This window comes from Elgaria multicarinata, chromosome 4, assembly GCF_023053635.1.
Source record: "Elgaria multicarinata webbii isolate HBS135686 ecotype San Diego chromosome 4, rElgMul1.1.pri, whole genome shotgun sequence".
NCBI lineage: Eukaryota > Metazoa > Chordata > Lepidosauria > Squamata > Anguidae > Elgaria > Elgaria multicarinata.
The window spans coordinates 46,559,158-46,571,555 of NC_086174.1; the positions used below are offsets into that span (position 1 = coordinate 46,559,158).

A 12,398-nucleotide genomic window follows, 5' to 3' on the forward strand; every position below is an offset into this window, starting at 1 on the left:
GGCTCTGAAATTCTTACTAAAATGTGAGGTGGTGCTATCAAAATTTTATTACAGTCAATGCTACCTATTTCAATTAATGAACTCCTAGCAAGGTTGATGCTGCCGAGGCAAATTGTTTAATATTCTAGATATTGCAGGAAGTGAGCCGGAAGAACTGCAAGTTCGCTCAGCATTTCTTTCCACACCCCACAGGGCAAGAATGACTAACGAAGGCTAATTTAACATTTTGTTTTAATATAGGAAGCCTCTGTAGCAGGAGAAGCATTTCCCTAAACTGATTTTTGTGTGCGTGATGTATGTAGTTTTTGTCTTAGTGTATCCATCACAGCACAATGTAGCTTCTCCATAGATATTTACCATGCTAGTTTGCTTGGAATACATTAGAAGGATTAGTATATGTGGCAGGAAATGTGTCCCTTATGCCCACTGTGCACTAGTGAATATTTATACAGTCACCTGGGAGATGTTTAGCAGAAATCTGAAAGGGAAGCTTACGCACACTGAATTCTGTGCAACATATACTGTATCTTCTGTTCTCTTCCAATTATTCAGATGGTATTGTGGAGAAGCAAGGAATAATCATCTATTTTGCAACTTTTTTGCTTGTGTAAAAACAAACAATTTGCCTGTTTTATATTAATTTTCAGAGGATTAGCTCTGTTAGTATATTTTGCAGCAGAACCAAAAAAAAATCTTAGAGCAACTGAAAGACCAACATGTTTCTTACGGCAACAAATTAGACTTGACTTCATCAGATGTGTGAAGTATTATCCTCAGTTGACAGATATATTTATATATTGAATCTGGATGACCAGGTTTCAGCGGTGACCGGGAGTGTGTTTGTGCAACTGAGGCTAGTGCTCCAACTGTGCGTATTCCTATAGACATCTGATCTGGCCACTGTCATGCATGCCTTAGTCACATCCTGTTTGGACTATTGTAATGCACTCAATGTGGCACTGCCTTTGAAAACTATTCCAAAACTTCAGCTGGTCCAGAATACTGTGAGCAGACTATAGACTGGGGATGGTTACAGGGAGTACCTGACACTCTTCTTACAACAGCTTCACTGGCTACTGGTCTGTCTGCATGCATAATGCAAAGTGTTGGTTATGGCCAAGAAAGCACCATATAGCTTGGGACCAGGCTACCCGAAAGATTGTATTCTCCCATATCATCCTGCCCGTGTTTTAAGATCTTTGGGGTTGGCCCTTCTATCAGATCTGCTACCAATGAAGGCACATCTTGTGGGGATGCAAGAGAGGGCCTTCTCCATGGCCCACTCGCACTGAGGGAGTGTGGAACTCCCTGCTGTGAGACATGAGGTTCACTCCCTCTGCTGTCCTTTCACCAGCAAGCAAAACCTTTTTATTCAAGCAGACCTTTGGTGAGTAATTGGGTTGGTTGAGTTGGATGTTGCTTTTATTCTGTTCTTGCTGTGTTTTAATACATTTGTTTTGTTATTATTTTAAGCAAGTTTTATTTGTGATTGTAAGCAGGCTTGACTGGCATTTTTCTTTATAGGAAGGCTGAATACACATCAAATAAATAAATAAAGTTAAAATTTATTGCCCTCTACAGCCATGTGTATGTATACCTGCCAACTGAGGATAACACTTCATGCATCAGATGAAGTCAGTTCTAGTTTACAAAAGCTTATGCCATAATAAATCTGTTAGTTTTTAAGCTGCTGCAAGACTCTTTTATCCTAAGATATTTTAGGAGTTGATTGTATTTTTACCTTATTGCACTGGATAAATATTTAGTAGCAATAGCCCATTCTCTTCTTTACAGAACTGAGCTATGTCTGCATAACCTTTTTGTCCAGAAACACCCACTAGTTTAGTTTTACCTAAGATATTCACTAGTCAGAATATTAGCTGCTGGTATAACATTGGAAATAATTGCATTTTGATACCCTCCTAGTAGCTTTGATGATTTAAATCAAGGAAACTGCAGAGAGTCCCCAGTGATGAAAAGGATTCCATTGGAAAACATAATTAGATTCCTTGAAAAAAAATTTACATATGTTTTTGCCTTTGTCCATATGTGTAATCCTTCAAATGATTTAGTCTACAATTTTAAAAAGTTATATTGATTTATATCTGTGTTTGTGCTCCTCACACATCTAAGATTCTGCCCTTAAGTCGACAGCTTTTTAATAAGCATGTTTGCTACAACCTTGCTTAGAGCAACCAAAAAACCATTGCAGCTACACAAAAAGTTGGTGGGTGAGAAAGCAGAATTTAAGATAGCTGAGTCTTTTCTTCTGACCAAGTGTGGAAAAATGCCTCTGGGGATTCTGACTGAATAAGCTCTAAATTTTTAATTTGCTGAAAGTCAGCACTAATGAGAACTAAAAGTCTTCTTTCAGAATCCTTTTATTTCAGCTTCTGAAACTTACTAAAATTATTAACAGCCTGGTATTAAGTAAAGCATTCTGCAACAGCATTTGTATAACTTGCTTGTCCAGCCTGTCTTGGCCCTAGTCGATGTTAAAGGATTTAGTGATGTGGAAGTCAACATTTTTATAACTGTTTAGATGCTAGTTTGATGCCTTTTATTCATAGCAAGTAAATTGTTAACATAAGCAAGGCTTTGAATTAGTGGGCATTTCCCCGGAAGCTAACAGGGTCTGTGTTTTCCCCATAGCTAGGTTGACCCTCAACCTTTTCAGCATTAAAAAGAAGCAACTGAGACTGCTGGTGAAGTGATATGTTTTTCCCAGCAGTTGAAAGCAAGCAAGATGGGTTCATTGGGGAGAAGGGGATTCATGATATAAAACTTAAATATTCTTGTAAGAAAGTTGTATCTATCTATAGAGAGACATACACAATTACTTGGGTAGGAGAAAAATCTGTGGTTAGATTGTGTTGCATTGCAATCTAATGTAGAAACCTGGATGTTTCTCAGTTGCTTTGGTGACATGCTGCAGTCATTTAAAGTATACTTAATAAATGTGGGACTGGCATACATAATTCATAGATTTGGGGGAAGATCTGCTGATTAGAGCTCAGATGGCCATCACATTCTGTTTATGGAAAGACTGCATTACTTTCTAAATTTAAAGAATAGGAGATTCCCACAGATTATTGAAGGTACCATCAAGTCCAAGAATATGCCGGCATGGTTAATGAGCAGAGGGATGGAAGCTATAAAAAGCAAGAAGACTGAAATGGCATATAAAATTATGCATGCTATGGAGATAAGTGGATGGAGAAATTTTTCTTTGTTTCTCATAAACCTGGAGTTTAAAATGGAATTCCTCCAGGAATTTGACTAAGGTCTTAGCTAGATCTAAGGTTTATCCCGGGATCATCCCAGGGTCATCCCTGTTCATGTAAATGACACACGGGATCCCGGGAGCAGGCAGGGATGACCCCAGGATAAACCTTAGGTCTAGCTAAGGCCGATTACTCATGATGTCTATATAATATCTCCAGGATCAGGGACAGTATGTCTTTGAATATCAGTGACTGGAGAACAACAGTAGGAGTGGGCTGCTGCTAATTCCCTCTCTAGGTTTTTGAGGGCCCTTGGGAGAAACATTCTCAATGGGGTCCCCTCCCTTAGTGAACCTATCTTCTCACCACTATTGTCACCAGCAGCAATTGATCTTCCTCCTTTTTTCATTTGCTTGCTTACTTGACAGGCAGAGAACCAGTGAAAAAGTAGGTCATAGCATCTACTGTTCCTCCTTTTCACCACCACCCTTGTCTAGGCCAGAATGAGAGGCAATGAACAAGCAGATTGCAATGGAGAACAGGAGGAACAGGTCCAGGGGGTTCTTGTCAGCATGTCCCTGCTAGGGTTTGGGTTCTCAGCAGGTGCCTAACTATTTCGACCCTTGATGCCGGCCCTGACTGATGCCGTTATGTCCTGCTTGTGGACTTCCCAAAGGGCCAGTGCAAAAAGTAGAATGCTGGACTAGATGGATCTTTAGTCTCCTTAGGAGTCTGAAGGGCACAATCTTATGCATGTTTAGACAGAAATAAGTCCTACAACTCCCAGCTTTCCCCAGCCATGCTGGCTGGAGAATGCTAGAAGTTGAAGGACTTATTTATCTAAACTTCCATAAGATTGTGTCCTAAATGTAATAAATCAAGGAGAAGGTCAGCTGCACAGTTAAATATTTGTTTTGTGTTGGGCAGTGCCTAAAGTTTTCATAGAAATATCCAAATGCAAGCAGAAGACATGTATGCATCATAATTGGTGTGTGAACCACTTTTTCCAAAAAGAAAGAAAAGGAAAAAAAATATTATGAAAATTCCTCTTGTGTTCATTACTGGATAGACCTTTTTCAAGCAGCAGTAAAGAGTGGAAGAAACACAGGTCAAATTTTTACTCTTTTAGGAGCTGCCATTTCAGTGAATAAGCACAAGACGTAGGCCTTTTAACTGTGGACCTGGTAGTAAATTAAACCCTTAAGGAAAAGAACAGAAGTTAAAAATCGCAATCAGCACAATGTAGCTTGCCATAGCATGCATAATGCAGGCTTTCCAATTAGAACGCTGCAGTTTAAAAACTTTCTTTCTTGACTGATGAGAGAGCAATTATTTTAAAGCAAAGTGAATGCAGTCTTCTGGCTCTATTTGCAGTTACTTGTAGCTCCAATAGTACAGTCCAAGCTTTTGAAAACATATTTGCTATTGAATTTTGTATCAAAACAGCAGCGAAGAGGGCAATTTGTTGCTGTAAACTGAACTCCTGCTAATCAATTGGACGCAACCAGCCAAAGCATTTGTGTAAGTTGTAAGCAAAATCATGTCTGCTAATCAATTTTTTTTAAGCAGTTCATTGGTTTCAAAGAAAAATCTAGAGTGAGCCTTGAGATTAGGCAGATGCAGATATTTTAACATAGCCAAACATTTAATATGCTTTTAAGATGGGCATTCGTTAGGATGTTTGTGTTGGAGATGCAGTTCCATGTAAACATTGCCGTGATGTAAACTGGATAATTCACATCTTTATGAAAATTGGTGGTAGCTTGATTGATATTTGCCTATTTTAATCTTCGTTTTAGTTTCTGGTAATTAATTTTCCTTTGGGGTGGTAGACCTCTACTAGGTTAAAAATAAGGATGTATTTATGTAGTGGGACATCGTCTGCCATTGATTAATGACGTTTTATTTTCCTTTCAACCCTTCAGTTGTACATTCTGTGTTGATCTGTGAATTATAGTCTGACCTTCAGTTTGGCAGTGCAACTACATTCACTCTTTCCAATTGTACTAGCTTTCTACACGGATTGATTTTTACACAAATTAAGAATTAATTGAATGAATCTCAAAGAAATTCTCTAATTGACAAGATGCTATAGATTGCTTATAAAATTGAAAGTGGGATAATTTTAGATAGTCAAATTATTAGGAACACCTCAAAAATATTTGAACGGCGTACCAGTATATCTCGCATACTGCTCCTGCCTATAGCTTTAAACCTAGATAATAAATAAATATTATTTTAAAAAGAATTTTAAGGAAGTAAGCATCTGCAGGGTATGCTATGCTTTACTTCTATGCCCCTTTTGGCCATTGTGTCCCTGAGGTCTTCACAAAGGTTAAAATATAAATACAAAATATAAACTCCTGATTATCAGAGACACATTCCAAAACAAACAGTTATCTTGGAGAAGATTTAAAAGAACTGTAGAAAAAAAAGTATATGCATCACGTTGTTTTCTGGTGAACACTAAATTCTTTCTCTGCTCACACAGGTTACTTCTCTGGGATTGTGATGACAGGAGCTACAGCTATTACATTGAAGTTTCTACAAACCAGCAGCAATGGACCATGGTGGCTGACAGAACAAAAGTTTCCTGCAAGTGAGTTCTATAATGTATATCAAACCTTTGAAATGAGGAAAAGAAGCCCTGTAAATGAGTGACAATTAGAAACAAAATGCTAGAAGGTACCAAATACATATAACTAATAAACAAATAAAAATGAAACATTACTGGTTGTGAGGCCAGATGAAATTCTCCTTGGCAGAACCTGACAGCTCTGTACCACTTTCCAAGTTTATTACTTGTATCAGGAAGAACTGGAGGAACAAAAGAACAGGAAGATTCATAGAGAAAACCCAGGTTACATACATTTATAGTAGGGTGCATCGTGATGAGTAGAATAGAGACAGTGGATTTAAGAGAATCCTCTGCTATAACAAAGCACAAATGAATGCACATACTTTCAGATATCACAAATGGGCCACAACCTCCTCAATGTAAAGACTTGACCCAGTCATGGTGTTGCCCCATGTTTGCCCTACTTTATTATATCATAAAATAGAGGGAACCAACTTGACGAGCCAATTCAAAATGAATTTTGATTTGTGTTACATAAAGAAACATCCTTAGGGATGGAATCCTAGCTAAAAAGAAGATTCTTCTGGTGAATCCAGCTTGGAAAGTGAATATTTAAACAAGAACAATGTACTTCTGCTGATGTTTTGTACTGCTTCTGTGGATGCTTACTATATGCTTGGATAATGGCATTCTCCTTCCTTGCCACTTCTTAGTGTGGCTAATCCTGCATTGAAAATCTGATCCCTTGTTTATGGCATTAGTTCATAGTATGAAGAGTGATTGCAAAGTCCCAGCTAGCTAGTTCACAGCAGGAGAGACAAACTGAAGGTAGCAAACACAAATTTCAAACAAACCTCTTTGATCAGTGAGAGTGGCAAAGAAAATAATGAGAAACAAAAGAAAAGAAAATGGAATTCAGTTTACATGTCAGAGAATGCATTTGATAGTCTAGCCAAGTGTGAAAACTTCTTTTCAAGTCTGCATATGCTGCCTTTGGTTGGTCTAATAATATTTTAATGTAGTATTTTGTGTAAATTAATAATTTAGTACTCAAAGCCTGAAGTGACAGGCTATTCCTAAACTCCTCTTCTCTTTTAGTCAGTCCCAAAAGGCTGATGATGGAAATTATGGTGTGTTTATTATTTTCACAGAGAAAGCTTGCTGTCCTCCTTAAAGGGAAGGCAATTAATGCACAGTGATTGTGTAATTGTCATTTTAAAGCATGAAGGCTGAAAAAATATTCTTTCTTACTAAATTCTGTTTTTCTCTACACAGTATGAGAGTAATGAAATCGATTCATGTTCTGTTCTTTCTAAAGGGCAAATATTTCTGATAAGTTTGCTTTGGTTTGTTAAGCTTGAACAATAGAAATATATGCTTGTTAAAAGATTTTGTGGATGAAGAATTTGGATGGCTTTAAAAGAGGGTTGGATAAATTCCTGGAGGCGAAGGCTATCGATGGCTACTAGCCCTGATAGTTGTGTGCTATCTCCAGTATCAGAGACCATAAGCCTATATACAACAGATGCTGGGGAACATGGGTGGGACGGTGCTGTTGCACCATGTCCTGCTTGTTGGTCCCTGACCGATGGCTGGTTGGCCACTGTGTGACAGAGTGCTGGACTAGATGGACCCTTGGTCTGATCCAGCAGGGATCTTCTTATGTTCTTAAGAATCTAGGACTTGGATTAAAGTTCAGTCAGGTTCAGCCCACCATTTTGTAAGAATGATGCTAAAACACTGTGAACAGACTATCAGCAAAATTAAACTCAACTGAAATGTTAGTCTTGGAAGTTTTCTTTTGCTCAGTTAATTGTATATTGAGATGCTTGGTTAAAAAAGCAAACTGTAGTCTTATGGGATTTGATCTCAGATGAAGTCCATTGATATGTCCCTAGAGATTCAGACTGTATTCCTTGGCTGATTTCAGTTTCTCTTTCATAATGAAGGATAGAATAACTGATAAATACAGGCTTTTCATCAGGAAAAAAGTCAGTAAAAAGCAGTAAAGCAACCCATACAAAAAGACAATAGAATCAGTCATCCTCAAAGGCCATCAGGAACCAGGTTTTCGCTCACTATCTGAAGATACTCAGTGTTGGGACTCGGCAGGCCTCCTTAGGGTAAGCATTATTTGTTCTCCAAATGAGTAATCTACTGTAGTAGATAAACTACTTTTTGTGTTTTCTTTTTGCATATTCCCAATGAACCATATTGCTCTTTAAGCGCAGTCATTTCTTCCGCTTTCAGTTTGCTCCTAATGTAGATTATGACATTCTATGATGGCATTTCAACTGTTACTTACCATGGCAATTAATCAGCAAATTTACTTTCGTGAATGTAAGCTTCTAAAATACTATTTTGAAATTCAATTTTTGTTCTAATGCTTATTGATTCATTTCTGTACACCAGGTGTAGGTAACTTGTTCATTTAACTTGTTTTCAAGCTAAATTTGGCCATTCTAAACCTCTGTAACAGTTTGGTGCCAAATTTCAATGGCAAATGACAACTTTTCCTACCTTTTTTTAAAAAAGAAAAAATGGGATAGTGGGGGGCAACAGGAGTGGGGGGGTTTGCACTGGGCTGGGGTAGTCCTCATGTAGTCCATGGGCCAACGTGTTGCCCACCCCTGCTATACATCATACACCTCTCGTATACATTATAGCTGTCAAACCTTGTTTTATGTCTGTTTTTATGAAGACTTTAATGGCACTATCTCTGTTTAGGGTTCAGATTTTCAGAACCTTGCCTATCTGATCTATCAAAGTATTAATATGGAAAAATAGCAAAACAGCTACGCTCTTAAACTTGGCTTATGCTAGATTGTAGGAGATTAATTTGTGTAATATTGTTATTTTAAAGTAATTTAGTTTGTGAGAGTCTTAAACTATGTACATGTGCCCTGTAGCCTTCAGGGATATGAAGCATTCCATTCATTCATTATATTTCTATGCTGTCCCATCGCCGAAGCTGTCTGGGCGGTTCACAAAATTAAAAAAAAAAACATTAAAATTCATTATGTAAAGTATAAACCATTCATGTAATTCTAATTTATATAATTTTTTTAAAAATGCATATTTATTAATAGAAAATGTCTTGCTTCAAAGATGGAATGCTATCAGTACCTGTTCACAGACAACATGTATGTATATTTCACTTTTTTGTTTCAGAATCTTTAAGAAAGTTACTGCCATGTATATTGTGTGTACGTACAAAAAATGGATTTAATTCTGCAATTTAATTTATGTGTTACCTATACTACTGAATGATTAATCTTGGTATTCTACAGAGAAAAGAGAAATGACAAACCCAAATATCACACACTGTGTTATGTCCCCTGTCATGAATCAGTATTGTATGATAGATGCAGTTTGAGCATTTTTTCCTTATAACTACATTGGGAATTCTTATTAAAGTAACTTAATTTACTTTCTGTTAGTTCTAGATTGTTGCTGAGGATTGTAGAGGTACACATTAGCTCTATTCCTATAGTAGGAGGAAATCATGCCTTGAAAATAATTATAAATGCAACTGGTTATTTCAAGTCAATATTTTGGTACTAGTGTACAAAGCCCTAAATAATTTGGGACCAGGATACTTCAGAGAGCGCCTTCTCCATTACCAACCTGCCTAATCACTTAGTTCGTCAGAGGGAATGTTCCTGGTGGTTCCACGTGGACCCCTGGACCGATAGGAATCCACCACAAGAGCCTTTGTGTAGTGGCCCCTTGTTTGTGGAACTCTCTGCCGCCGGAGTTCAGGCAGGTGCCAATACTAGGTTGCTTCCGGCGCGCCCTGAAAACAACTCTGTCTCCAGAAGCCTTCCTCAACCTACTAGCCACTGTTTTTCTGTTTCTTTTGTTTTTAAATTGAACAATTTTAATTTGCTTTTTAAATTTTCTTTCTTTTACTGTTTATACCTGCGTTCACCACTCTGGAATCTGTGAGATAATTGAGCAGTATATAAATATTGTAATAATAATAATGATGATGGAGGAGGAGGAGGAGCAGCAGCAGCAGCAGCAGCACTCCATGGGAAGCATTACAACATAATACAGAACCCACAAAAAAACAAAGAACAATCATACGAATGGCTCAGGAAGGGTGAGCTATTTCCAGAAACAGAAGGATTCCTAACAGCTATACAGGATCAAGTTATAGCAACCAAGAACTAGCAAAAATACATCATAAAAGGTAACGATGTAACAACAGACCTATGCAGGAAATGCCACCTGTTTCAAGACAAAATAAACCATGTAACAGGAGGAGGTAAAATTCTGGCTGGAATGGACTATATGGACAGACACAATACAGCTGCAAAAAGAATTCACCAACAACTGGACATCAAATTCAATCTTATCAATCAATTTACCCCATACTATACATACTCACCCAAAACAATCTTGGAAAATGCAGATCATAAAATATACTGGGATAGAACAATTAATACTGACAATGCAATACCTTGCAACCAACCAGGCATAACGGTCATAGACAAAACAACAGCCACACACATACCTCATCAGCATAGGAATACCAAATGACAAAAATGTTGTTGAAAAGGAAGAGGAAAAGAGATAAAAATATACACCACTGGCCATGAAAGTCAAAGAACTATGGCAACAGGAAAAGATCACAATTATTCCGTTAGTCACATCAGTCACCAGCATCATATCAAAAAACTATACAGAAAACCCTCAGAAAGTGGGCCTACCAAAATACATCCACACCAACATCCAGAAAGCAGTCATAATTAAAACATGCTCAATTGTCAGGAAATTCCTGAATCTGTAAAAGACAGCATGATTTGGCAAAGCCCGTTATGTTTGTCTAGAAAAACTGCCATGAGCGAGAAAGAGATACAATAATAATAATAACAACAACAACAACAACAACTACTACTACTACTACTATTACTCCTTTGACACTCCTGCCCATGTGTACTTCTCCTTTCAGTCCATTCTCTCTTCTCTTAGATTCCATTGTTGGGCTTTCTAGTGCCTGTGGACCCCTCCTCCTTTCTCTTGGTCCGTCTACCTCTCCTTACCTAGATCCTTCAGCTTGTCCTACCCCCTTTAGTATCAGAGCAACTCTGTCAGTGGAGGTCCACATCTCTCCTACATTATGGTAACTTAGCTAATATCTGCCAAAGGATTCACCATCACAAAACCTATCTTGTGCTAAAGTATGCATATTCTTCTGTGAGATTTGACGAAAACACAAGGAGAATAGAGTACCAGATGGTGCTTTAAGTACCAGATGGTGTTTTAAGCTGAGGCATGCATCCACACTTGTGTTCATAACAGTGACTCCTAGCCTACAGTTCTATGCCAGCATACCTGGGAGTAAACCAGATTGAATTCAGTGGGACTTACTTATGGGTAGGTCTATATAGAATTGTGTTGTTAAGTGACTAAAATCTGTGGGATTTATTGGAAAGAGCTTTAGAGGTGAGAAATTTGATTGATTTTGTGCCAGAATTGTGAGAGAGAATGCAAGATGATATAAAAAATTGTGTTTGAATGAGTGTTCCTGTATATTTTCCTGATCTCTCAGTGGCTTTCGGTATCATCGACCATGGTATCCTTCTGGGACGACTGACTGAGTTGGGAGTGGGTACTGCACTACAACAGTTTTGCTCCTACTTGGAGTGTCAGCTTCAGAAGGTGGTGCTTGGGAACATTTTTGGTCCTGTGGATTCTCCAGTATGGGGTTCTGCAGAAATCAGTTTTGTCCACCATGCTGTTCTGTGTCTACATGAAACCACTGAGTGTGTTCATCCGGAATTTTGGAGTTTGTTGTCATCAGTATGCTGATGACACATAGCTCTACTTCTCCTTTTCAGCAGAGGTTCACATCTCTCTAACATTATGGTAACTTAGTCAATCCCTGCGAAAAGGTTCACCATCATAAAAGCTGTGGATCTGCTAAATCAGGGCCTGGCTGTAACAATGGACTAAATGAGGGCTAAGAACCTGAAACTCAGTCCAGACAAGACTGAAATGCTGTTAATGGGTGGTTCTTCTGACTGGATGGAGGGTGTCTAACCTGGTCTGGATGGGGTTGCACTCCCCCTGAAGGAGCAGGTTCGTAGCTTGGGGATTCTCCTATAACTGTCTCTGTCACTTGGCACAGAGTGCCTTCTATCAACTTCAGTTGGTGGCTCAGCTATGCCCCTATCCAGACAGGGGTAAGCTGGCTTCAGTTGTCTATGCTCTAGTAACCTGCAGTTAGATTACTGCAATGCACTCTGAGGGGCTGTCTTTGAAGATGGTTCAGAAGCTGCAGCTTGTGCAAAATACTGAAGCCAGATTGATAACAGGAACCAGAAGTTACAAACATATAAGACTGACTCCGGCCCATTTGCGTTGGCTGCCTGTTTGTTTCCAAGACCGATTCAAGGTGCTGGTTTTAACTTATAAATCCTTCCATGGCTTGGGGCTGCAGTTCCTGATGGAGTGCATATCCAAACTTGAACATACCCGTACACTACACTCAACAGCTAAGGTCCTACTCCAGGTGCCTACTCTGAGGGAAGCTTGGAACATGGCAACAAGGGAGAGGATCTTCTCAGTAGTGGGCCCTCAATTAGAGA

The 12,398-nt window shown here is 38.6% G+C and overlaps 1 protein-coding gene across 3 annotated transcripts in view; it reads left to right on the forward strand.

Moving 5' to 3' along the window:
- BTBD9 (BTB domain containing 9) overlaps positions 1–12,398 on the forward strand; it is a 185,794-nt gene that overhangs the window by 131,549 nt on the left and 41,847 nt on the right. For 2 of the 3 annotated variants that reach the window (XM_063124189.1, XM_063124188.1), the window contains exon 9: positions 5,716–5,823. In XM_063124189.1, coding sequence (XP_062980259.1) covers positions 5,716–5,823 — 108 coding nt within the window. Of the gene's footprint in view, positions 1–5,715; positions 5,824–7,751; positions 7,819–12,398 lie in introns of those variants that run through there. The other variant, XM_063124191.1, reaches the window with a different exon arrangement.